This window comes from Heteronotia binoei, chromosome 7 (assembly GCF_032191835.1).
Source record: "Heteronotia binoei isolate CCM8104 ecotype False Entrance Well chromosome 7, APGP_CSIRO_Hbin_v1, whole genome shotgun sequence".
Lineage (NCBI taxonomy): Eukaryota > Metazoa > Chordata > Lepidosauria > Squamata > Gekkonidae > Heteronotia > Heteronotia binoei.
In genome coordinates, this window is record NC_083229.1 from 18,451,131 (window position 1) to 18,478,127 (window position 26,997).

Below are 26,997 nucleotides of genomic sequence, written 5' to 3' on the forward strand. Positions count from 1 at the left end.
TTTCCACGGCATTGCACGCTACTTCCCGACTCCAATTTCAAAGAACAGACTGTCAGATATCAATATAGGAATGATTGTTTTGGGAGAAGTTTATCTTTGCACTTTGTGATTTCACTTTGCAATGTATTTTTTATGAATGATTTGCTATATAAATAATTGAATTTCTAAGCATTTGAGGTTGATTTAACGTGAGTGCCCGTGTGGCTTTCTCCTCCTGTGGGACCTGGGGATTGGCAAGCCTGTATAAACCTCTATCATGTCCTCCCTGGGTCATCTCTTTTCGAAGCTGAAACATCCCAGACTCTTCAGCCTTTCTTCATAAGGAAGGTGCTCCCACCCCCTATTCGTCTTGGTTGCCCTCTTCTGCAACCAAGATCTAGCTGCATTTACCATGAGCCACATAACTGTACACGTGCAAAGCTTATCCCGAAGAACTCCTATGTCATGGTCATTTGAAAACATCGTGCATAGATGGATGCAAGAAAGCCTATTCCTGATGTCTCTTTCAGCGGCAAGTACGAAAGGAGAAATCAAGAAAGACGAACGGGTGGCAGTGCTGGCTACAGCAGGTAAACTTTTGCACTCGGAGTTCAGATTTGTCTCCCAGAGACGATCTCCCACAGTTTGACTGGCTTCATTGCAATTGGCGACTATAGGACAGCAAGGGGTGGAGCTGAGAATCTCAGTTGTGTTTTTGGTGAAACTTCAGGGAATTTGGTCTTCCTTGATAGCTTCTCTTTCTGCTTCCCAGTATGTGAATGATCTGGATGAACATCTGAGAATGGCACATTTGCACTGAAACATTAGATTCCTCTCTTCCATTACTCAGTTCTTGAAGAATGAAACATGATTATCTGGTGGTGGACTTGGTCTCCCTGTTCCCCACCACTGCTTAACAGTCTTGTTGGGGAAGAATTAAAGGGTTTTTTCCCCATGTCTCACCAATGTGCAATGCCACTTCTGGTGAAAATCCGGAAGTGGCACCACTGCATTGGGGTGATACTCTAGGATTCACCCCAAACTCTATGGTTTAACCGAAGAGTCCAGAGTGAATCCTAGAGTGTCGTCCCAGTACAAACCATAGAGTTGGCACAGCAATTTCTTAGTCTCCCAGCAGGTTGCCAGAAAACCTTTTTTCAGTGATAAAGTGACGCAATGAGAAACAAAATTAAAGATTTACTCAGTAGGATTTAGATCCATAAGTGACCCATCCTGGATCTTTGCGGTACTTAATTTTGATGCCGTTGTCAACGCTAATACTTTATGTGGACTGGGTGCCATCTTTATTTCAGTTCCCCATGACAAATGTTACTTTAAGTACTCTCACCACTAGGGGGCTCTAAAACATCGGGACTTTATCATGGTAACCGCCACAGTTGGCCAATGAAGGGTATTTTGAAGTTGCCTTTTTATGAGGAAGAACTCAGTGCAGGGCCTGAACTATGATTCAGTGCATATTATGACCTGAAGGGCATCATCTTTATTTCACATATGCCCATGATTTGCAATGCTCACCTGCGGTTTACTCATCTGATGACAAAACACACAGAATTCTACAGGTCATTTCTGCTTTCAGGGCACTTCTTAGCTGGATTTCCCCTAAGGTGAGAGACAGACCAGCCATTAACCTCCTGGGAAAGTTTCTGCTGCTGCCCTAGAAGATCACTTGCAGCCAGTGTTCCCTCTAACTGAGATAGCGTGAGCTAGCTCATGGTTTTTTTTAGCCTCTGGCTCACACATTTTTGTCTTAGGAAAAATGGCCGCAGAGCAAACGGATTTATGCAGGAGCTCACAACTTCAATGCCAGTCGCTCACGAAGTATAATTTTTGCTCACAAGACTCCACAGCTTAGAGGGAGTATTGCTTGCAGCTAGGAGCAAGCCTAACCAAGGACCTTGAAATCTGCCAGCACTGCAGGGAGTATTTGGCTCAGATTCTTTAGTGGCCATGATGACCCATGTCAGCACCCCCTATTTGGCAGTTGTGGGAGAGGAGGTCCTTGCCTGGATCCGATGGAACAGTTTCTTGGATGGAAGGAAAGTTTGATTTACCTCTTTCCTCTTGTTCCAGCCCCAAATGGTGATCCTTGGCAAAATGCTGTTCTCAACTTAGCATCGCTCATTCTTGGTGTCTCAGGCTCGGTCTGAGCTGTACCACTCCTGCTGTCCTGGTTCCCACTGCTGCAGGCACCTCTGAGCATGCCTTGTTTCTGAGCCATTTTAGTTTCCTAGCATGCCCCCTGCCACTTAAGAACAGCAGGAAATGTATTTATGGATCTCCCCATCTGATACCTAGCCTGGCCCTGAATAGGATCTGACAAAAAGGTGGGTGGAAAGTTGCATGCAAAAATGTGTGAAGCTTCATAGAATTAGGCCTCAGATTCAGCAGGAGCTCACAGTACTGCAGCTCTTTCTGAGGGTCCCCCCTCTTCCTCTCTCTCTACCTTGTCCATTGAATAGTAGGTGCAGCTGCATAACAATCCCTGGATGAGCTCCACCACCTATTTTTCTACAAAATGACCCCTGCTTAGAATCATGTTACAATGTGCATTTGTTATATGCACCCCATGGTCTGGAATCTGCTGCTTCTGCTCTGTCTGTAATACCTGCTCAACCTGTACATGGCATTGCGGTATTTAATTAATATAGCAGAGTTGCACAGCAGAAGTGTGCTGGGCCCATAACCCTATTGGCAGAAGTGGAATTCTAGCAGGAGCGCTTTTGCATATTAGGCCACACCTCCCTGATGTAGCCAGTCCTCTAAGAGTTTACAAGGCTCTTTTTTGTAAGCTCTTGGAGGATTGGCTACATCAGGGGTATGTGGCCTAATATGCAAAGAAGCTCCTGTTAGAATTCCACCACTGCCTATTGGGATATTTGATTAATATAGCAGAGTTTTGGCTAGTTATAGAGGCATGATACTGAATGCAGTAAATAAATCTCCCAAGAAGTATATTGCAAAAAAGGTAAACTTCTCAAGTAAATCCAGTTCACATTCAAACCGTAATCGAAAGGAGAGAAATGAGCCTAATCTAAATAGTACTTTCCCTTTAACAAATGGCCAGTTTGTCTGACATCAAGTGTGTGGGAGTATGAGGGCATTGGATCTGCAGGAGAGACCTGCAGAGATATGTGTCTCCATGGCAGGCCATGCGTAGAGAGCGAGAGGACAAAGGAGAGAGTGGACATTACCTCCAAGAAGCAAGGTTGCATTTTCATACCACAACCAAAGATAGCTCCCTACTTAAGTCTGCATTTTGAGACACTTGTTATTGACTTGGGTGTCACCATAAGAATGAATCAGACAATATCTCATTATTTTTTTCAGAGTTGCCTGCAAAATCACTTGACCTGGCAGCGATTAATCTGACCGAGCTGGTAAATGGAATGCTAAATTCTGCTCTCAAAGGTAGTTGCTTCACCTCCTGCTATTGTTGCTGTTTTATTTTACTGAACTTACCCTTGAGCAATTTATGTGGTTGGGCTTCTGGAGGTCTCCAATCCAGGCACTTAAGCTGATTGAGACTTAATTAGCTGGCACTATATAACAGCACCGCAACAAGGACAGGGATGGAAAGAGCTGTGGCTCAGTGGTGGAACGCCAGTTTTGTTCCTAGTCCCGGGTTCAACCTCCAACATCTCCAGTTAAAGTATCTGAGATGGGTGTTGGGAAAGATGTCCCTCAGCCTGAGAATGCAAAGGGCTGCTGCCATTCATTCCTAAAAATATTGAGCTTAACAGATTTGGTCTAAGGCGGTTTTAAGGCTTACAGAAGGTTTGCGCAGGCCCCTGGCTCAGTGGAAGAGTGCATATCATTCGTGAAGAAGGTCACAGATCCAGCCTCACCCATTGCCAGTTAAAGGTTCTCAGATTTCAGGATTTGGGAAACTGGAGATTCTCAGCATGCAAAGCTGGGTCTCCATCTCTGAGTATGGAGCAGAGGTCCAGCCATTGTGTATTGTTGGAACTCTCAGTCTGCGGCAGTGATGGTCTGTATTCTTGGTGCTTGGGGGGACACAGTGGGAGGGCTTCTAGTGCCCTGGCCCCACTGGTGGACTTCCTGATGGCACTTGGGTTTTTTGGCCACTGTGTAACACAGAGTGTTGGACTGGATGGGCCATTGGCCTGATCCAACATGGCTTCTCTTATGTTCTCCTATGCTCTTATGAGTCATGGACCCTCCCCTCTGTGGTGGTGGTGGTTAAGTCACAGCCGGCATATGGAGACGCCATAGGTTTTTCAAGGAGAGAGGAGGAACAGAGGTGGTTTGCCCTTTCCTGCCTCTGCGTAGCAACCCTGGACTTCCTTGGTGGTCTCCCATCCAGGTACTATTCAAGGCCAACCCTGTTTCGCTTCTATGATCTGACAAGAATGAGCTAGTCTGGACCATCTAGGTCAGCGCCTCCTCTACCATCAGATCACGTTAGGTAGGTTAATTACCTCTAATTACATTGAAGTCCATTTGTATGGGCAGGGCTTTTTTATTGTAGCAGGAACTCCTTTGCATATTAGGCCACACATCCTTGATGTAGCCAACCGCCAAGAGATTACAGGGGTGTGTGGCCTAATATGCAAAGGAGTTCCTGCTACAAAAAACCCCACTGGGTATGGGGGATAGTTCAGTAGGCAGAACACCTTGAGAAGATCCCAAGTTTAATTCTTGGCATCCCCAGTGAAACAGGCTGAGAAATCCTAGAGAGTGCAGAGCAAAATGGCCCAGTGCTCTGAACCAGTATAATGCAGTTCTGGATGGCTTGTTGTTAGGGGATATGGCCTAATATGAAAAGGAGTCCCTGCTGGGCTTTTTCTACAAAACAAGCCCTTATTACATATATTCATATTAGGGATATGGCTTAGAGGTCATAGGCATGCTCTGTATGCAGAAGGTCCCCATGTCAATTCCTGCAGACTTGAATTGGGGGAGGGGAGGTATCTGACAGAACAGGGGTGGCCAAACTACAGCTCTTTCATGCATATTGTGGCTCTCAAAGACCCCACCACTCCATTGGCCAGCTTGAAGAATGCCTTTCTCTCTTTAAATTACTTCTCCAAACCAAGGCAGCTGGCAGCTTGGAGAATGTGTTTAAGGTTAAATTTGCTTTTTTCCCACCTCTCCTTCCCCCATCTATTTCCTTCCTTCCTTCCTTCCTTCCTTCCTTCCTTCCTTCCTTCCTTCCTTCCTTCCTTCCTTCCTTCCTTGTGGCTCTCAAACTTATGATGTTCGTGTCCTGCAACTCTCAAACGTCCGATGTTATGCAGGTTTGGCTCCCCCCTGTGACAGAAGGTATTAGAGAAAAACTTCCTCAGTTTAAGAGCCACATCTGAATTTGGTTGAAGACCTTGGTGATGTGCGGCAACAGTTGTCTGTCTTTTGTCAATCCATATACTGTTTAGCATACTGATACCTTATACCTGCCTGTCCACAGGTACCAAAAAGTTCTTCTCGTTGTTGAGCATCACCTCCTATAGTTCATATGCCTTCCACAAAGTCTCCATCGTCGTGTATAACAGTAAGTATGAAGCTAAACATTTGCAGAAATCATCCTCAGATGCCTTCTTTCTGGTTCAAGACCCTCAGAAGTTTGGTAGCCGGCGAATGAAGGCAAAGACTTCTGGCTCCCTGATTGTAGAAGACCTTTCTAGAGGCCTTCTCTTTTATCTTGTAGGTACCAGATGCAGATAATTGCCTCTTCTGTGTTTTCAGTTTTTTTTTAAAAAAAATTTGCTACTCCTGCTCCTATTTTAGTTGGAAGGGATTTTCGGGGGGAATCATATTCAGGGCTTTTTGTGTAGCATGAACTCCTTTGCATATTAGGCCACGCACCCCAAAATGGAGCCATTACAGAGACCGGGCCTTCTCTGTAATGGCTCCATTTTGGTGGAACCAGCTGCCGGAGGAGGTAAGGGCCCTGCGGGATCTCACCCAATTCCGCAGGGCCTGTAAGACAGTCCTCTTCCGGCTGGCCCACAACTAACGGCCCTGTATACCGACTACTGAATGCTGTATATTGTATACTGAATTTTTACCTGAAGCTGAATGGAGTGTAGCTTTACGACTGCTGGCTGTTTTAATTATGTATAGTTATAACAAATGTTTTATTTTAATTATATATTGTGAATTGTTAATTTAAAGTGTAATTTTATACTTTTATGTTAGTTTTATATATGTTGTAAGCCGCCCTGAGCCACTCGATGGGAAGGGCGGGATATAAATCCCAGATAAATAAATAAAATAAATAAAAAATGTAGCCAATCCTCCTGGAGCTTACAGTAGGCCCCGTATGAAGAGCCCTGAAAGCTCTTGGAGGAATGGCTACATCAGGAGTGTGTGGCTTAATATGCAAAGGAGCTCCTGCTACAAAAACAGCCCTGATCATATTAAGGTTAAGTATCCTGACTCTTTCAGATCCCTCCTAAGGAATAATCCTTCATGCTGAGATCCATCCCTAAAATGCATTCCCTTGACAGATGCATCCCTGAGACTCATTCCTTTGATGGTTTGGCATTCAATGATCACTAGTCTGTTGGTGGTGGTGTTCAGTCGCACAGTTGAGTCTGACTCTTTGCGACCCCATGGACCAAGTCACACCAGGCCCTCCTGTCTTCCACCATCCTCTGAAGTCTGCTCAAATTCATGTTAGTTACATCAGTGATGCTGTTCAGCCATCTCATCTTTTGCCCTCCCCTTCTTCTTTTGCCTTCTGTCTTTCCCAGCATCAGTACTATTCAGTCCCCTTTTAATTGAATCCCCTTCTCTGCCCAGGTCTATGGGTTTTCTGTTTAACTGAGCGTTTCCTCCATGTTTAAAACGCAGAGGTTAAACCACATTGTGACAGTGTACGGGGATAGCAATGTGAAACAGCATGCAGAGTAGAAACTTTCCCATTAAAAGACTGGCATATCAATGGAGCTTTAACAAAACAAACAAAACAAAAGGCGAGTGCAGCAGAAACATGCGGCGTTGTCTGAAACAGATGCAGTACTTTAAATACAGAGGGGCGGAGCTTTTTTGTAGCAGAGCTCCTTTGCATATTAGGCCACACCTCCTTGATGCAGCCAGCCCTCCAGAAGCTTACAGGGCTCTTCTTACAGGGCCTACTGTAAGCTGCAGGAGGATTGGCTACATCAGAGGGGCATGGCCTAATATGCAAATGAGTTCCCACTACAAAAAAAAGCCCTGCAGAGCGGGCAACCCTGACCAGTATGGCCCAGGCAAGCCTGATCTCATCAGATCCTGGAAACTAAACGGGGCCGACCCTGGTAAGTCCTTGGATGTGAGAGCCAGTTTGCTGTAGTGGTAAAGTGTGTGGACTCTTATCTGGGAGAACCGGGTTTGATTCCCCACTCCTCCACTTGCATCTGCTGGAATGGCCTTGGGTCAGCCATAGCTCTGGCAGAGGTTGTCCTTGAAAGGGCAGCTGCTGTGAGAGCCCTCTCAGCCCCACCCACCTCACAGGGTGTCTGTTGTGGGGGGAGAAGACATAGGAGATTGTAAGCCGCTCCGAGTCTTTGATTCAGGGAGAAAGGTGGAGTATAAATCTGCAATTCTTCTTCTTCCTTGGAATACCAGGGCTGGGATGCAGAGGTAGGCAGCAAGCCACATCTCTGACCGTCCTTGACTCCCAGTCCCACTAGGGGTTACCAGAAGTCAGCCATGACTTTCAGGCATGCACATGTCACAATATACAAAAGAAAAAGAAAATACAGAGCGGGCAGAAAAAGATACTAATGGATATGATTGCAGGGTGATAGGAACTTTAGGGCGTTTCTACATTCAGTTTGAGCCAGAGTTTTAGAGTCTTCAAATCGCCTGCCACTGTTCCGCTTTAATTATTTTCCTTTTACATTTAAGCGTTTCAGTTTGGGAGTGTCTCTGATCAGAGGGCAGCCAGAATACCAGTGCTTAGTTAAATGCATACGATTGCTTGGTAATCATGTCAACACGGCAAAAACAATACAAATTTAGATTACAAGATGAGGCAAGCAAAGATATGTAAAAATGTCAAGCAATGTCAGTTCTCATGCAAATTACTGCCCCTTGTGGCTTTTGGGGGAGTCTTTTAAAACGCATGAAAACTTCTACAATACAAGTTTGAAACGTCTGTAGAGCAAAGATCAGATCAAAACTAGTGTGGAGAAAAACGTTGCAGCAGCAGCTCCAAAACAAATGTGGACGCTTCGGGCAGCAACGATGCAAAACAGTTGTGAGAATGTTAGGTAATGTAAAAGGTGAGTTTCCAATGCGGTGATAGAGAGTCACAAACTGTCAGTTGTAAAAACGCCCTTAGTCTCCCAGCCCCATCTTCATTTCCCCACCTGTCGAAAAGAATCCTGTCTTACCTTGCAGAACTTTAATAGGGATTGCAGTGCTTTGAACCCTGAATGCAAACATTGGGGAGTTCTGGGTTGAAGAATACTTTTATGTGTTTGGTTGTTTAATTTTGTAATAAAGCAGGGTTATGATTTCTTAAAAAAAATAAAGAATGCATAATGTGTTTTTTAAAACAATAATAAAGAAACGGGTGGTTCTTCTGACCTTGGGAGAGGGCAAAGACTTTTCTGGACCTTTGCAGCCAATTTGACATGGCATCGCCCTTCCTTTCTTTGCAGTTTCCAACTTGAAAAATATTGACCCCACGAAGTTCCCCACCAGGTACTGTTACTGCTTAACTAACAGGACAAATGATTTAACAGGTGAGTGGACAAACAGGCTGGGTAGCCGTTGCCAGGGAGACAATGTCAGAGGGGATGGATAGGGCCCAACTTGTTTCATCTTTACTTATACATGGGCATTCTGCTGTTTTGGGGAACCACAGTGAAATGAAAATGACATGATTGAGCGCAGGGGTGGAATTCTAGCAGGAGCTCCTTTGCATATTAGGCCACACGCCCCCTAATGTAGCCAATCCTCCAAGAGCTTACAAAAAAGAGCCTTCTAAGCTGTTGGAGGATTGGCTACATCAGAGGGGTGTGACCTAATATGCAAAGGAGCTCCTGCTAGAATTCCACCCCTGATTGAGTGTATATTCGCACTCCAATTAATGGTCATGTAGGGACTGCCAGCTGGAGAGGCAAGAACATTTTCGGAGTACAGAGTGGAGGAAACAGCGTTGTATAACAACATGATGTCACTTTACGGTATTGAATGGCAATCTAGGAAGTCCCCTAACCCCACTTTTGCAGGTTGCTTCCCTGCTGATGGCCAGCTGGCCAGCGAGAGGAAATCCCGCCCCTCAGCTGGCCTGAAAGGCAACATGATGATGTCGCCCAGAAGTGACATCATCACATCGCCGACGTGGCACAGCAATGCTCTAGTTTCTGGGCAAAACTCTATGGTAAAATCAGCTACAAACCATAGTGTTTTGCTCAAAACTCCCTGATGCTGGCAACACGATGACATCACTTCTGGGTGATGTCATCACACTATGTGATGGACCCTGGATCCCCCCCCCCCCACTAGCAACCAGGTAGAAACTAACAACCCTGCCTCCAAAGCAGCCATTTTCTCCAGAGGAACTGATTTCTGTCATCTGGAGATCCATTGTAGTAGCAGGAAATCTCCAGGCCCACCTGAAAGTTGACAGCCCTTACATATGACTTATTTTGTCCTTGGGTTAATCCACGGGGAAGCAATTAATCCATGGGATACCACAGCATTGTGGTACATTTGTACACCTCAAGTTCTCCCTGACTACTTGTGGCACTTTCCCAAACCTGCCTTTATTGCAAAGGCTTAGGAAAGATCGTAGCAAAGACTGGATAGCTGCTCTGTGAGAGTTTTACGTTTGTTTAATAGGCACTTGAATGTTGTCATAAAAATAAATGTGTTCCTGGATTTCAATTTTTAAAAGTGTTTAGCCCTTTTTGTTGTGGAAAGGTGCATCACCTGGATGGTCCAGACTAGCCCAATCTTGTCAGAGAAACTAAGCAATGTCAGCCTTGGTAACTACTTGGTGACCTCCAGGAAGAGCCTGGAGATCTCCAGGAATTACAACTGATCTCCAGATAACAGAGATATCAGTTCCCCTGGAGAAAATGGCTGCTTTAGAGGAAGGACTCTATGCCATTATATCTTGCTATCCTTAGGCTCAACCCTGCCCACCCCCCCAATCCCCAGGAATATATTAACAGGAGTTGGCAACCCAACCTCAAGGAAACCCAGGGTAGCTATGAAGAGGCAGGCAATGGGAAACCACCTCTGATTGTCTCTTATCTTGAAAACCTTTATGAGGTCGCCGTAAGTCAGCTGTCACTTGATGTAAACATCCGTGCAATCAAAGGGGATAGAGATTTACATAAAAAGTCAAATATACAAAGAACTTGTAATAGATTGTTAGAATGACATTCAGTTGCTGGGTTTGGGTTTGTTTTTTTTTAATTCAGAAAAGCTGTGCTGATTTTGGAGGTGGAATGCCCACTGATGGGGGACCAGGGGCCAGGCAAATGTGGGGCAGGCTGTCATGTTGAAGACCTATTACCCCTGGGCTGCATCAGTAACTGGAGCACCAATGGGGCAATCCAGAGCTCACTGTGTAGCAGAAGCTCCTTTGCATATTAGGCCACCCCCCCATGATTTAGCCAATTCTCCAAGAGCTTACAGGGCTCTTAGTACAGGGCCTAATGTAAGCTCCAGGAGGATTGGCTACATCAGGGGTGTGTGGCCTAATATGCAAAGGAGCTCCGGCTATAAAGTGAGCCCTGGGGAAATCACTCCAGCCTATCCCTGATTAGAAAACACCTGTTTGTTTGTTTTTAATCTAGATTTTACGGCTTTGCTAGTTGATATCATTGGAAACTCCACCAGCTCTCTAACCGAAATTTTCAAGTCTACTTCCATTCTCTCAGGTAAGAATGGTGGTTGTTAGTATTCAGCAACTGGAGGCCCTGTTCATTAAACCTGACACTTTGGGGTCAGAACAGGAGAGGTTAATAAAAGGGTTAATAAAAGAACTTGGGGTAACTCAATGTAATTAATCAGCAGTAGGCTTTTGAACTGATAAAAGGAAGTACTTCTTCACCAAAGAGCCCATGATAATGCGGAATTCACGACCACAGAAGTGGTGGTAGCTACAAGCATAGATGGCTTCAAGAGGGGACTGGGTAAATAAATGGAGCAGAGGTCCATCCGTGGCTATCAGCCACAAGCTGTAGATGGAACACTCTGTCTGGGCCAATAATGGTCTGTATTCTTGGTGTTGGGGGGGCAACAGCTGGAGGGCTTCTGAAGTTCTGGCTCCACTGGTGGATCTCCTGATGGCACCTGGTTTTTGGCCACTGTGTGACACAGAGTGTTGGACTGGATGGACCATTGGCCTGATCCAACATGGCGCCTGTTATGTTCTTAGAAGGGGACAACACTTGGCACTTTCATATGGGGACATGGAGGATATTCAGAGAGGTGGCTGAATAAAGCCCGCCCCTGCCTCCTGACTGCTGGTATTCCAAGGAGGTCTCCCATTCAAGTACTTGCCAGAATTGACCCTGCTTAGCTACTGAGATCTAATGATATGGGGCTTGGCTAGGCCATCTAGGCCAGGGCTCTTTTCCTAGCATTATTGTCTTTTCCAGCAGGTCTTGTCTTTTCATCGTGTGACCAAGGTACAAAAGACTCAGTTAAGTCATTTCAGCTTCTAGGGAGCGTTCAGGCTCGATTGGATCTAAACCCCACTTATTTGTCTTTTTTGGCAATCCACAGGATCCATAAAACTCTCCTCCAGCACCACATTCCAGCTTATGTGCTATGAAAAATGTCTTTTGCATTATATTTAGACAGCCGGTGCACCTGAGAAGGTACTGCATAATTGGTCTCTGGCTTTGGCATCGCTCTGCAACATTTTCAGAATTCCATCCTGGCAGTTCTTGGAGCGACAGCTTGTTAATTCCTTCTCCCAGGCTGAGACATCAGCCTCCCTGTCTGTCTGAACGAAAGACCAGTTTCTGCATTATAGCGTTCATTCTGCTCTGAACGAAGCTCAGTGACGCAAACCAGCCATCTGTTTTCTTTTGCAGTGAGCCAAAGCAACGACACGGACTGTGTCTATATTTGCGTCATGTCAGGCCGCACAGGTAAACGTGGAGTGTCTTCTTTCTCAAACCGGTAGCTAAAAATCAAACGCCATATTCGGAAATGCCTGGGGTGGCCAAATTTGATTAACGTAAGAGCCACATGGGATAAACATCAGATATTTGAGAGCCACAAGGAAGGAAGGAAGGAAGGAAGGAAGGAAGGAAGGGAGGGAGGGAGGGAGGAAGGAAGGAAGGAAGGAAGGAAGGGAGGGAGGAAGGAAGGAAGGAAGGAAGGAAGGAAGGAAGGAAGGAAGGAAGGAAGGAAGGAAGGAAGGAAGGAAGGAAGGAAGGAAGGAAGGAAGGAAGGAAAATAGATGGTGGGGGAGGGAGAGGTGGAAAGAAAACAACTTTAAATGCATTCTCCAAGTCGCTGGCTGGCTTGGCTTGGAGAAGAGACTTAAAGAGACAAATGCCTTCTCCAACCCAGCTGCCAAGGCAGGGGGGGCCTTGAGAGCCACACAATATTTGTGAAAGAGCCATATGTGGCTCCCGAGCCTAGGTTTGGCCACCCTTGCCCTTTGTCTTGTCCCTTCTTGGAGTGTACCATCTCGGAAGGGGCGCTGCAGCCTGAAATGATAGCCCAAGGTAATCTCTCCCTGCTCCTGAAAAACTAGCTTACTAGGACGTGGGATTCTTGAGTAGCCCTGAAGACTGCTTAGTTTTCTGTGTGCAGAGGACTTATTGGCATGACGAAGTCTTCCAGTATGGGATTCCCCCAAACACACCCTCGGGGAATCTAAAGTGGTATAGTCCATGAATGCTGTATGATTTTTCGTGCTGCCAACTCCAGGTTGAGCCAGGAAAGGGTAGCATTTGGGGATGGGGAGGGAGCTGAAGAAGAAAGTGATGTCATGGAATCCACTCTACAGAGCTGCCATTTTCCTCTAGAAGAAGAAGAAGATACTGGATTTATATCCCGCCCTCCACTTTGAAGAGTCTCAGAGCGGCTCACAATCTCCTTTACCTTCCTCCCCCACAACAGACACCCTGTGAGGTGGGTGGGGCTGGAGAGGGCTCTCACAGCAGCTGCCCTTTCAAGGACAACCTCTGCCAGAGCTATGGCTGACCCAAGGCCATTCCAGCAGCTGCAAGTGGAGGAGTGGGGAATCAAACCCGGTTCTCCCAGATAAGAGTCTGCACACTTCACCACTACAGGGGAAGAAGGTCTATGAGAGCTATGGCTAACCCAAGGCCATTCCAGCAGCTGCCAGTGGAGGAGTGGGGAATCAAACCTGGTTCTCCCAGATAAGAGTCCGCACACTTAACCACTACACCAAACTGGCTCTCCAGGGGAACTGGTCTCTCTAGTCTGGCGAACAGCTGTAATTATGGGATAGCTCCAGGCCCCACCTGGAGGGTGTGCAACCAACAAAGTCTCATGGAAATTGTGACTGGAGAAAAAGCACAAGGCTCCATGTAATAACTGCCTCTTTTATGTCTCTCAATTACAAAAACTGTATCTTCCAATAAAGCGCTGAGGTCCATGCCAATCGTTTCCAATTTTTTACTAATTGCATAAAGCTACAGGCGGGTATAGACACAGTTATCTTCTCAATCCGAGGTATGATTCATCCACTGGCTTTATACAAGAACAGTCCATTCCCTTCCAAATAGCAATTTACAATTCTTTCAAAGCCGTGTGCAGGTATATTCCAACATACAGCTATAACAACAGAAGATGTGCCTATACCCGCTTGTAGTTTTATGCTGTTAGTAAAAAATTTGGAAACGATTGGTGTGGAGTTCATCGTTTTATTGGAAGATACAGTTCTAGTAATTGACAAACATAAAAGAGGCAGTTACTACACGGAGCCTTGTGCTTCTTCTCCAGTCCCACCTGGAGGCAGGCAACCCTATGAGGAATAAAGATGGAGGTGAGCTGGCCAGAACTCACCAATCTCAATCTACAGCCTGTGTTCTGAGACCTCTTCTACAGAACCAGAGTGATCAGGTCATAGAATCATAGAGCTGGAAGGGACCTCCAGGGTCATCTAGTCCAACCCCCTGCACAATGCAGAAAACCCACAAACACCTACTCCAAATTCACAGGCTCTTCATTGCTGTCAGATGGCCATCTAGCCGCTGTTTAAAAACCTCCAAGGAAGGAGAGCCCACCACCACCTCCCGAGGAAGCCTGTTCCACTGAGGAATCGCTCTAACGGTCAGGAAGTCCTTCCTAAGGTTGAGTCAGAAAGTCTTTTGATTTAATTTCAACCCATTTGGTTCTGGTCCCACCTTCTGGGGCCACAGAAAACAATTCAGTAAAGCGATGCTATCACATCACGTGATCTGGACACTATACTTCTGTTGATACAGCCCAAAATTGCATTTGCCTTTTTAGCCACCGCATCACACCGTTGACTCATGTTCAGGGTATGATCCACTAAGACCCTTAGATCCTTTTCGCACATACTACTGCTAAGACAAGTCTCCCCCATCCTATAACCAAGGTCCCCAGACTTCCAGCCCATAATCCAGCTCTAACCAGGGGTGGAAATCTATCAGGAGCTCCTTTGCATATTAGGCCACACACCCCTGATGTAGCCATTCTTTCAAGAGCTTACAAGGCTCTTTATTGTAAGCTCCAGGAGGACTGGCTACATCAGAGGTGTGTGGCCTAATATGCAAAGGAGCTCCTGATAGAATTCCACCCCTGGATCTAACAGTAACGCTGGGGCTGAGTCCAGCTGTTTGGGGTGCATGGGAGGCATCCCAAATCAGGCGTGTGGGCTCAGAAATAAGCGTCCTCTAAACCATCCACACGTTCCAGCACAAGGTGCCCCTATCCTTCCCACAGGGCACCTTGGCCCGGTCAGATGGCTGTAGCACACAATTCCCTTGGCACAGTTTGGGTTTTTTCCCCCCCATACACCACAAACCCACCTCACTTGCACGTTTCCACGTCCAGACGCCGAAGAGGTGACTGGTGTGCAGCTCAGAAATTTGCTACCGCTTCAAAAGTGGTAGCTGTTTGGGCCACTTTGAGGATCCTGGAGGATGGGGTGAGTATGGGACTGGGGTGGGCGGCAGATGTGCACGTTTGGACGTGCTTTTCTGGTTAGTTTCCAAGGTGTCCCTGGGTCACCTTAAATCGCCTGTCTGTAACCAGCCTGGGAGTTCCAAGAGTCAAAGCAGGTACTGACCACCATGTGGTCAATCCTGGGAGACTTCTTCATGCATGAGAAAACAGCATTGCTGACTAGGGTTGCCAGCTTTGGGATGGGAAACTCCTGGGGATTTGGGGGGCAGATCCTAGGGAAGGTCGGGTTTGGGAAAGCGGAGGGACCTCGGCAGCCTTTAATGGCATCAAGCCAGCCCTCCAAAGTACGCAGTTCCTCTATGGGAACAGCTCTTGGCCATCTGGAGATCCGTTGTAATTGTGGGAGATTTCCAGTTGCCAAGCCTGGCATGAATATCCAGTTTTCTGCTTGCTGAATTTTTGCCTCCAGGTACTCCAGGTACACAAGTACTAGGTCTTCATTCACCCACGAACCCAGTCCAGTGCTTAATCTGTCAACCAGGGCTTTTTTTTTTGTAGCAGGAGCTCCTTTGCCTATTAGGCCACACACCCCTGATGTAGCTAATCCTACAAGTAGGGTTGCCAAGTCCAATTAAAGAAAAATCTGGGGACTTTGGGGGCGGAGCCAGGAGACTTTGGGGGTGGAGCCAGGAGACCTTGGGGGTGGAGCCAGGAACAAGGATGTGACAAGCATAATTGAACTCCAAGGGAGTTCTGGCCATCACATTTAAAGGGACAGCTCACCTTTTTAAATGCCTTTCTTCCATAGGAAATAATTAAGGATAGGGGCACCATCTTTTGGGGCTCATAGAATTGGACCCTCTGGTCCAATCGTTTTGAAACTTGGGGGGTATTTTGGGGAGAGGCACTAGATGCTATACTAAAAATTTGGTGCCTCTACCTCAAAAAATAGCCCCCCCAGAGCCCTCAAAACCCACGGATCAATTCCCTATTATTCCCTATGGGAATTGTTCTCCATAGGGAATAATAGAGTGCCTAGTAGACATTTCCCTCCCCCCCCACGCTTTCTAAAGGAAGGGGGAGGGCCTCCATACCAGGGAATTCCCCCCTCCCTGCCCCCTCCCTCTCTCACACACACAAACAAACACTTACCGCACTTGGTCTTCTTCCCTCTGCCTGCTCTAAAAACGAAAGCAAAGAAAGGGCGGGGCCGTTCTCCGAAGCCCTTCCTGTTTCCTCCTTCCTGCCCAGCCTTAAAGGGGCAGAAATTTTACAAACTGCTCAGGACTCAGGAGCTCTACACCAACATGAACGCTTCAGGTATGTTCTCCCCCCCCTCCCCCCCCACCCCCCCGCTTCCTGATTTCTGGAGACCGGGGGATGAAGCTGGGAACCCAGGAGCCTCCCGGAAAAGCGGGGGGATTGGGAAGCCTACCTACAAGAGCTTACGGTAAGCCCTGTAAAAAGAGCCCTGTAAGTTCCTGGAGGATTGGCTACATCAGGGGTGTGTGGCCTAATAGGCAAAGGAGTTCCTGCTACAAAAAAGCCCTGAGGCCACGCCCCCCCCCGATGCAGCCAATCCTCCCGGAACTTACAGTAGGCCCTATACTAAGAGCCCTTAAGCTCTTGGAGGATTGGCTACATCAGGGGTGTGTGGCCTAATATGCAAAGGAGTTCCTGCTACAAAAAATGCCCTGAGGCCACGACCCCTGATGTAGCCAATCCTCCCGGAACTTACAGTAGGCCCTATACTAACAGCCCTGCAAGCTCTTGGAGGATTGGCTACATCAGGGGGTGTGTGGCCTAATATGCAAAGGAGTTCCTGCTACAAAGAATGCCCTGCCTGTATTCATCTCGGGGTCCCAAGATTGTTCTCTGCATCCTCATGGTGGCAGCCCTTGAAGCAAAAGAAGGTTCTCTTGCATCACTTCCTCCTGAATCTTTGTTTTTGTTTTTCCTTTTAGGTAGAAACCTGTCCGATTTGTGGGAAGCAGTTGAGAAGTTCCCGGTTATTAATTACACGTTTTCTGGTAACGTGTCCGATCTCCTGGGTGAGTATATCATGAGAGAGAGATCTTGAGGTCGTGCTAGAGAACTCACTGGAAATGTCAAGACAGTGTGCGATTGCAATAAAAAAGGCCGACGCCATGCTGGGAATTATTAGGAAGGGAATTGAAAACAAATCAGCCAGTATCATAATGCCCCCGTATAGATCGATGGTGCGGTCTCATTTGGAGTACTGTGTGCAGTTCTGGTCACCGCACCTCAAAAAGGATATTATAGCATTGGAGAAAGTCCAGAAAAGGGCAACTAGAATGATTAAAGGGTTGGAACACTTTCCCTATGAAGAAAGGTTGAAACGCTTGAAGCTCCTTAGCTTGGAGAAACGTCGCCTGCGGGGTAACATGATAGAGGTTTACAAGATTATGCACAAGATGGAGAAAGTAAAGAAGTCCTTTTCTTCCTTTCTCACAATACAAGAACTCATGGGCATTTGATAAAATTGCTGAGCAGTCAGGTTAAAATGGATAAAAGGAAGTACTTCTTCACCCAAAGGGTGATTAACATGTGGAACTCACTGCCACAGGAGGTGGTGGCAGCTTCAAGAGGGGATTGGATAAAAATATGGAGCAGAGGTCCATCAGTGGCTATTAGCCACAGTGTGTGTGTGTGTGTATATATATATTTGGACACTGTGTGACACAGAGTGTTGGACTGGATGGGCCATTGGCCTGATCCAACATGGCTTCTCTTATGTTCTTATGAATCGAATAGTGAATGGAATCAGTGGTCCCTCTAAACTGTGGAGTCTTGTGAGCAAAAATTCTACTTTGTGAGCTACCGGCATGAAAGTTATGAGCTACCGCGTCAATTAGCTTGCTCTGGGGCCATCCTTCCTGAGCTCAGACTCAAATCCGTGAGCCGTAGGTGAAAAAAACTGAGCTAGCTCATACTAACTCAGCTTAGAGGGAACGCTGAATGGGATCAAGCTGTTGAGCAGCGGAAACAGAAGCAGAGTTTCATTAATGGAAATCGTTCTAGTTGGTTGTGATCGTATTAGGGTTGTAATTGCATCTTTCCAAGTATGGAGATTGTTGGGTATGGCTTGGATCTCTAGGAAGGGCCGGGCAACTGGTAAGAGGGTTGCAGGGAAGTGTTTCAGGATAATGTTTTTACAATTCAGCCTCCTGTACTTACCAGATGTTCTTACTGGAATTGACCAGCGGTAGCTCTATGAGTCACTGGAAACTGATGATTCCTAGACCCACCCTCTGCTGCTTCCTGTAAGAAATCTGGAAAGCACCCAATCGTATATTTTTTTCTCTTCCGCTGCCAGCTTGGCAACCAAAGTGAGAATCACCCAGAATCCTCTGGGGTGGATTCTCAGTTTGTGTGGGAATACACCAAGACAGTATCAGAGATGATAGCGAAGACCTCTAAAGGAAGGTGGACAACTGGCCAGGAAAGAAAATGTCCTGTCTCTTGAATAGAGGTTTTCTATGAGGAAAAGGGTAGACAAAGCTCTTCAGGGCATGGAGTGAAATAATATTACTCAATAGGCCTTGCAGACCACAATAATAAGAACATAAGAGAAGCCATGTTGGATCAGGCCAATGGCCCATCCAGTCCAACACTCTGTGTCACACAGTGGCCAATATATGTGTGTGTGTATGCACACACACACACACACACACACACATATATATACTGTGGCTAATAGCCACTGATGGACCTCTGCTCCATATTTTTATCCAATCCCCGCTTAAAGCTGGCCATGCTTGTAGCCACCACCACCTCCTGTGACAGTGAATTCCACATATTAATCACCCTTTGGGTGAAGAAGTACTTCCTTTTATCCATTTTAACCTGACTGCTCAGCAATTTCAATATTAAAAGGACAGCTACAGGAAAGGAAGGTAAAGGTAGTCCCCTGTGCAAGTACCAGTCGTTTCCGACTCTGGGGTGACGTTGCTTTCATAACATTTTCACGGCAGACTTTTTATGGGGTGGTTTGCCATTGCCTTCCCCAGTCATCTACACTTTCCCCCCAGGAAGCTGGGTACTCATTTTACTCACCTCGGAAGGATGGAAGGCTGAGTCAACCTCGAGCTGGCTACCTGAAAACCCAGCTTCCACCAGGGATCGAACTCAGGTTGTGAGCAGAGCTTAAGACTGCAGTAAAGGTGTAGAAAAGAGCAAGAGTCCAGTAGAACCTTAAAGACTAACAAAATTTGTGGCAGGAGATGAGATTTCATGAGTCACTGCTCATGACTGAGTCACACCTTGAGCACTGACTCACGAAAGCTCATACCTGGCCACCCGTTTTGTTAATCTGTAAGGTGAACTGTACATTTGAAGAGAACTGACCCTCTGGAATCCTTGTCTTGATTTTTCTGACATACGCAAATTATGGCTACACTTTATGTTAGCCGAATTGCTGGGGCCTCTTCTTCTTGATGGGGGAATTAGCAAAAGGTAGACTTAGGTAGAGCTGTTTTGGAGCAGGGTTACCTCCGCTAATAATATAAAGGTCCAGTATCACAAAGAAGGCTCCAGACAGTAAACATTTTAAAATGTTTACTGTTTACTGGAGTATGAAGACAGGAGAGTTTAAAATGTTTACTTAGAAAAATACGTAGGAATACAATCACACATAAGCAATGACACACACACACACACACACACAAGAGGCTAAGGAAATCAGGGGTGAGGTATAGAGACTTTTAGGAATTATTGCAGAGGTGATATATACCTATCTAGGTGTGGTCCTCTGGCACAGGGTGGTAAAGCTGCAGTCCTGCAGTTCCCCACTCCTCCACTTGCACCTGCTGGAATGGCCTTGGGTCAGCCATAGCTGTGGCAGAGGTTGTCCTTGAAAGGGCAGCTGCTGTGAGAGTTCTCTCAGCCCCACTCACCTCACAGGGTGTCTGTTGTGGGGGAGGAAGGTAAAGGAGATTGTGAGCTACTCTGAGACTCTTTGGAGTGGAGGGCGGGATATAAATCCAATATCGTCTTCTTCTTCTAAGCTCTACTCACGACCTGAGTTTGATCCCGGCGGAATCTGGGTTCAGGTAGCCAGCTCAAGGTTGACCCATCCTTCCGAGGTCAGTCAAATGAGTCCCCAGCTTGCTGGGAGGAAAGTGTAGATGACTGGGGAAGGCAATGGCAAACCACCCCATAAAAGTCAGCTGTGAAAACGCCATGATGCAATGTTACCCTAGAGTTGGAAATGACTGATGCTTGCAGAGGGGTGTGTGGTCCACCTTTTTAGGTGTGGTCCAGGGATTCATGAAGCAGAGGATGTGACTATAGAAGGACCCAAACAGAGTTTGGGGTTGCAATCTCTGGCAAGACAAGGCATGTCCAGAGTGCCTCTTTAAATAGGCAAAAACATAAACCGGGAGGCATGGCTGGGGGTGTAAAGTGGTTTCAACAATACCTTGATGGTTTCTGGAGATCTTGACAAAAGCAAAGTCTGAGTTCTCCCAGGTGTTAGACAAGAAGTGTCATGTTCAGTTTGCTCAGAGAACGGGAGAGATGGGCTTTCCAGGGTGAGATGAATAGATGCTGCGTTTGACACAAAAGGTGGGAATGGGTTCCTGATGGTTGGCAGGAAGAGCCACCTTATAGTTTAATGTTTGAGATTAATTTGGCTTCGATACTCTGAAGAGGGGTCAGGAAAGAAACGAGAGACTTGTGCAGGGCTAGCATAGAGATAACACAAAAGGGGTTTAGTTGGAGTATGAAGACAGGAGAGATTAACTAGCAGTGCTAGCCAGAGTTTAAGGAATAAGAAATACTTTACCTGCGAACCCGTTGTCTCACTTGCTTAACGTAACTGTGAACCCATTGTCACACTTGCTTAACGTAAGAGCCACGTAGAATAAACATCAGATGTTTGAGAGCTGCAAGACCTAATTGTCAGGTGTTTGAGAACTGGAGGACAGGGAAGGAAGGAAGGAAGGAAGGAAGGAAGGAAGGAAGGAAGGAAGGAAGGAAGGAAGGAAGAAGGAGGGAGGGAGGGAGGGAGGGAGGGAGAAGATAGATAGATAGATAGATAGATAGATAGATAGATAGATAGATAGATAGATAGATAGATAGATAGATAGATAGATAGATAGATAGATAGATAGATAGATGGATGCAGGCCTCGGATTCAGCGGGAGCTCACAGGAGCACAGCTCCTGAACCTTTCTGAGAATTCCACCTCCTCCTTCCCACCTTGTCCATTGAATAGTAGGTGCAGCTGCATAACAATCCCTGGATGAGCTCCACCACCTATTTTTCTACAAAACGACTGATGGATGGATAGAAAGAAAGGGTGGAAAGAAAGCAACTTTAACTTTAAATGCATTCTCCAAGCCACTGGCTGGCCAACAGGGCGGTGGGGGCTTCAAGAGCCACACGATATGTGAAAAAGCCATATGTGGCTCCTGAGGCACAGTTTGGCCAGCTGAGATATAGGGGTGTTTTTTTTCTCTTTGTAGATTTGGACTCCATCCTGCCCAATCTGATTCCATTGCGGGGAGAGGCTGAGAAGGTCCTAAGTTATACCGCACAAGGCGCATGGACATTTAAAAGTAAGCAAAGTTATAGTCAGCACTAAACGCTGTTGTCTTCTCACCAGGGCTATTGATGGGGAGAGATTTTTTGGTTGATTCATCTAGTTTTTTTTTAAAAATACGGAGATTGTCAAAAACTTTATAACCTCTTACAGCAGGGGTGGCCAACGGTAGCTCTCCAGATGTTTTTTGGCCTACAACTCCCATCAGCCCCAGCCATTGGCCAGGCTATTGGGTGGCCTTAGCTTCCAAGATCTCAACAGATCTTGGAAGCCAAGCAGGGTCAGCCATAGTTAGTACTTGGATGGGAGCACCAAGGAATTCCAGAGTTGCTTTGTAGAGGGAGGTGATGCCAAACCATATCGCATAGCCCAGGCTAGCTCAATCTCATCAAATTTTGGAAGCTAAGCAGGGTCAGACCACCCAAGAAGTCCAGAGTTGCTATGCAGAGGCAGGTCATGCCAAACCCTATTGGGTAGCCCAATCTCATCAAATTTTGGAAGCTAAGCTGGCCTGGCCTTGGTTAGTACTTGGACGGGAAACCACCCAACAAGTCCAGAGTTGCTACACAGTGGCAGGTGACGCCAAACCCTATGGGATGGCCCAGGCTAGCCTGATCTCAGCCGATCTCGGAAGCTAAGCCGGGTTAGCCCTGGTTAGTACTTGGATGGGAGGGGGCCGCTGAGGAAGTCCAGGTGTGTCGATGGTATTGGCAAGCCACCTGTATTTCTTGCCTTGAAAACACTGTCATAAGCAGGGCTTTTTCTTCCCAGTTCCTGCTGACTTGGAATCAGGGGTGTGTGGCCTAATATGCAAATGAGTTCCTGCTGGGCTTTTTCTGCCCTCCCCCCAAAAAAGCCCTCCTGATGTCCGCTGTGACTTGATGGCACTTTGTACCACCACATAAAGGTGGTATGAATACACGATACACTATTTTGTTACTTTCCTGTCTATGTGCTGGGTCACGCCAGCATCAGGCTTCTGCTCTTTCTCTCATGGATCAGGTTGAGGCTGTGGCTCAGTAATGGAGCATGTGTTTTTTTTGCTTAAGGTCCCAGGGTCTCAGGCAAGCAGTTTTCAGCTTTACTATATCCAGGGCTTTTTTGTGGCAGAAGCTCCTTTGCATATTAGGCCACACACCCCTGATGTAGCCAATCCTTCAAGAGCTTACGGGGCTATTTTTTGTAAGCTCCAGGAGGATTGGCTACAGCAGGGGTGTGTGGCCTAATATGCAAAGGAGTTCCTGCTACAAAAAAAGCCCTGATTATGTCAGAGACACAAATCAAAGTATGTGGCAGATGATGTATTTCCCCCCTTCCTCTTTTCAAGCTACAAAGATGCCGATGCGGGCACAGACCGGATCCTCGAAAGGAGCGGAGATGTTTGTGACACAACGTCCCATATGGCTGAAGACCACAAGTTCTCAAGGGCTATATGTACCTGCTCCTTTGTGGTTGCAGACTGATATCTGGAAGGGACCTGATGTTTTGTCAACTAAAACTACTTCAGTGGAGCTTCCTCCTCCTCCTACCCCAGTAGAAGGCTATGATATCTCACCAGGAGCGCCACCTGTGCCAAGTGAGTCTTGGTGGTTCAAGGGATATACAATAAGCGGTTTGACACACCGGCTATTAATATTAAGGAATTTCAGTCAATGTTTAATCTCTCTGGGCATTGCTTACCCCATAAAAACATAAGAGAAGCCATGTTTGATCAGACCAATGGCCCATCCAGTCCAACACTGTACACACAGTGCCCAAAAACCCCAGGTGCCATCAGGAGGTCCATCAGTAAGGCCTGGACACTAGAAGTCCTCACACTGTGGCATGGAGGTAAGAACCAGTTTGACGTAGTGGTTAAGAGCAGCAGACTCTAATCTGGAGAACCGGGTTTGATTTCCCCACTTCTCTACATGCTGCTGAGTGACCTTGGGTCAGTCACAGTCCTTTCAGAGCTGTTCTCTCAAGAGCAGTTCTCTCAGAACGTTCTCAGCCCCACCTACCTCACATTGTGTCTGTTGTGGGAAGAGGAAGGAAAGAGATGGTAAGCTGCTCTGAGACTCCAAGCGAAGGGTGGGGTAGGAATCCAATGTCCTCTTCCTCCTCTTCTGTGATAGAGCATCTGCTTGGCATGCATGAGGTCCTAGGTCCTATTAGACCACACCTCCCTGATGCAGCCAATCCTCCAAGAGCTTACAAAAAGAGCCTTGTAAGCTCTTGGAGGACTGGCTACCTCAAGGGTGTGCCGCATAATATGCAAAGGAGCTCCTGCTAGAATTCCACCCCTGCCAACATGAATTTCAGGATATGAGCTTTTGAGAGTCAAAGCTCTCCTGTTGGTCTTTAAGAAGCCCTTTGTCATTGACATGGTGTAATTAAGGCTCAGTGACAGAGCATCTGCTCGGCATGCAGAAGCTCCCAGGTTCGATGCCCAGCATCTCCAGTTAGAAGGACCAGGCAATAGGTGATGTGAAAGACCTCCACTTGAGATCCTGGGGAGCAGCTGCTACTTGGATTAGACAACACTGACCTTGGTAGACCAAATTTGTGCTCTCACCATGACCTGCACCTGTGATGAGCTATGAATTTCCACCTGGAACACAACCAGTTCCCAGGGAGTACATGGAGCGTGAAGAGCTAACACAAGAATAGAGGCTCTTTGAGAATATGAAGGAACACTGACCTTGAGACATCATGAGTCTGCTTGGATATAAGGCAGTTTCCTGTGTTCTCAAAGTCATCCCTGGTGCTAAATGTATGGAGAAAGTTTTAAGCTTCTTGACGCCCGAGCTCAGAAGAAGACTCTCTGGGTACTAGGCAGGGAATCATCACAGTAATTATGCTCAAAACAGAAAACTCCACAGGGTGCTAGTAAGGGACTGAATCCCGAGAAGGTAAGAATTCTAGATGTTCCAGATCAATGCGAATGAAGAGCAGATGATGAAGCCTCATATCCTGAAAATCTTGTCTCTTGTGGTACAGAGGAAGTGATATTTGAGAGGGGGGAATAGAGAATGTGACACACGGATTCTGTTTTCAGTGACAACCCTGTGTTCTACACACCATGGAATTCTGCCCTCAGAGAACCAGTTTGGTGTAGTGGTTAAGACTCTAATCTGGGAGAACCGGGTTTGATTCCTCACTCCTCCACTTGCAGCTGTTGGAATGGCCTTGGGTCAGCTATAGCTCTCGCAGAGTTGTCCTTGAAAGGACAGCTTCTGTGAGAGCTCTCAGCCCTACCCGCCTCACAGGGTGCTTGTTGTGGGGGAAGAAGATAAAGGAGACTGTAAGCTGCTCTGAGACTCTGATTCAGAGAGAAGGGTGGGGTATAAATCTATGGTCTTCTCCTTCCCCTTCTCCTCCTCCTATATTGTACCTGCATTTTAGCTGAAAATATCTTTTATTCACTTTGATGCTTCAGCTCCAAAGTTGTCTGTCCAGCTTGAGACGATTGCCCCCAAAGGTGATGGGACCATCTCACCCAGATTCACCACATGGCAGAAGACCGTGGGCTTGAAGGGCTCGGAGCCGTCCTCTTTTCAGGTGTCCTCGTGGCTGCAGGCTGGTGCTTCGAAAGACTGGGAGATTGCGCCAACTAAATTGGTGCTCTCACTTGCACCTGTGACGAGCTCTGATGTCCCCCCTGGAACACAGCCAGTTCCCAGTGAGTACCTGGGGGTGTGAAGAGGTAGTACAAGAATAGAGGCTCTTTGAGAATATGAAGAAACGTAGCCTTATGCTCACGACCTGAGTTCGATCCTGGTGAAAGCTGGTTTCAGGTAGCCGGCTCAGGTTGACTCAGCCTTCCATCCTTCCAAGGTCGGTAAAATGAGTACCCAGCTTGCTGGGGAGAAAATGTAGATGACTGGGGAAGGCAATGGCAAGCCACCCCATCTGCCGTGAAAGCAACGTCACCCCAGAGTCAGAAACGACTGGTGCTGGCACAGGGGACTACCTTTACCTTTTTTTAGCCTTATGCTGAAGTCCTATTGCTAGTCCTTTTTGTGGAAGCGTAGACCAGGTTTTGGCCCCTTCATTGCAAAGGGAGCTCCAGCTCTTAAAAGAGGCAACCTGAGCTGGCCACCTTTGATGGGAGATGGGGAGGGATGGTGGCTCCCTTTGGCCACACCTCCCTGATGTAGCCAATCCTCCAAGAGCTTACAAGGCTCTTTTTTGTAAGCTCTTGGAGGATTGGCTGCATCAAGAGGGTGTGGCCTAATATGCAAAGGAGCTCCTGCTAGAATTCCGCCCCTGGTGGTCTCCCATCCAAATACCAACCAGAGCTGACCCTGCTTAGCTTCCAAGATCTAATAAGCTTTGGTTAGCCTGAGCTGTCCTAGTCAGGGCCAGAACCATTAAGAATAGTACAGAAGAAGAAGAAGAAGAAGAAGAAGAAGAAGAAGAAGACAGTAAATAGTTTTCAGCTCATCTTAGTGGAGAATGGTGGAGGAAGATTTCATTTTTTTAAAATTTTTAAAAATAATTTTATTGTTATATATTCCAGTTTGCTCCATTAAGGGGATCGCTGTCAAAGGAAGTAGGAGATAAACTGAAGAGGATTACGATTTGAGAAGTGAAAGAGGTTTGGGGTACTGATGGGGTGAAGAAAGAGGAGTATAATATTTTGAATAATATTAATTGGTTGTTAAAAAGTCAAATCTCCTCATTGTTGAAGGAGGAAGAACTTAAAAATATTGGTAAAAGAATTAATACTCCCTTTGAAAAATTGGTGAAAGAGTATGGAGAAGATAAGTCAAAAATAGTCTCAAAATTGTATAAGATTTTATTAGGTACAGGGAAATCCCCGAGAGAATTTTTGAAGGAATATTGGGAAACAGATATTGAAGACAAAATTTTAGATGAAGATTGGGAGAGGATTTTTAGATTACCTCCCTTTGTTACAACATCTAGGTTAATGCAGGAGCAGGGATTGAAGATGATACAGAAATGGTATTATACACCCATTAAGATGTATTATATTTCTAAATCAGGGAGTAAAAGTTGTTGGAGGAAATGTGGAGAAATTGGAACTTTCAGTCACATGTGGTGGGATTGTCCCTTAGTGAAAAAATTCTGGGTGCAGGTTGGCATAGAGATGACAAAGATTATGGGAAGAAAAATAAGTATATCTAAAGCACTGGCAATTATTAATTTGGATGGTGTGGGATTAAGATCAAAAGAGGATAGTAAATGGATTAATTTGATGATAGTAGCAGCAAGACAAGTGATAGCAAGGAATTGGAAAGAAGCTGAGGAACTGACAATTAATCATTGGAGGGATAAAATGAATAATATAATAATATTGGAGTATTTAACGATGAAGATACGAAGGATGAACAGATTAAAGGTTAGGGAACAGGAGGAGGGTTGGTTTAGAAAGATGGTGAGGT

General features: G+C 46.3%; 1 protein-coding gene across 1 annotated transcript in view; it reads left to right on the forward strand.

Moving 5' to 3' along the window:
• Positions 1 to 496: 496 nt before the first annotated feature.
• HHLA1 (HHLA1 neighbor of OC90) overlaps positions 497 to 26,997 on the forward strand; it is a 57,528-nt gene continuing 31,027 nt past the window's right edge. The window contains exons 1-10 of the mRNA XM_060243110.1: positions 497 to 569; positions 3,328 to 3,408; positions 5,426 to 5,509; positions 8,610 to 8,693; positions 10,761 to 10,844; positions 12,009 to 12,065; positions 17,010 to 17,096; positions 21,534 to 21,626; positions 22,938 to 23,186; positions 25,029 to 25,271. Coding sequence (XP_060099093.1) covers positions 497 to 569; positions 3,328 to 3,408; positions 5,426 to 5,509; positions 8,610 to 8,693; positions 10,761 to 10,844; positions 12,009 to 12,065; positions 17,010 to 17,096; positions 21,534 to 21,626; positions 22,938 to 23,186; positions 25,029 to 25,271 — 1,135 coding nt within the window. The remainder of the gene's footprint in view (positions 570 to 3,327; positions 3,409 to 5,425; positions 5,510 to 8,609; positions 8,694 to 10,760; positions 10,845 to 12,008; positions 12,066 to 17,009; positions 17,097 to 21,533; positions 21,627 to 22,937; positions 23,187 to 25,028; positions 25,272 to 26,997) is intronic.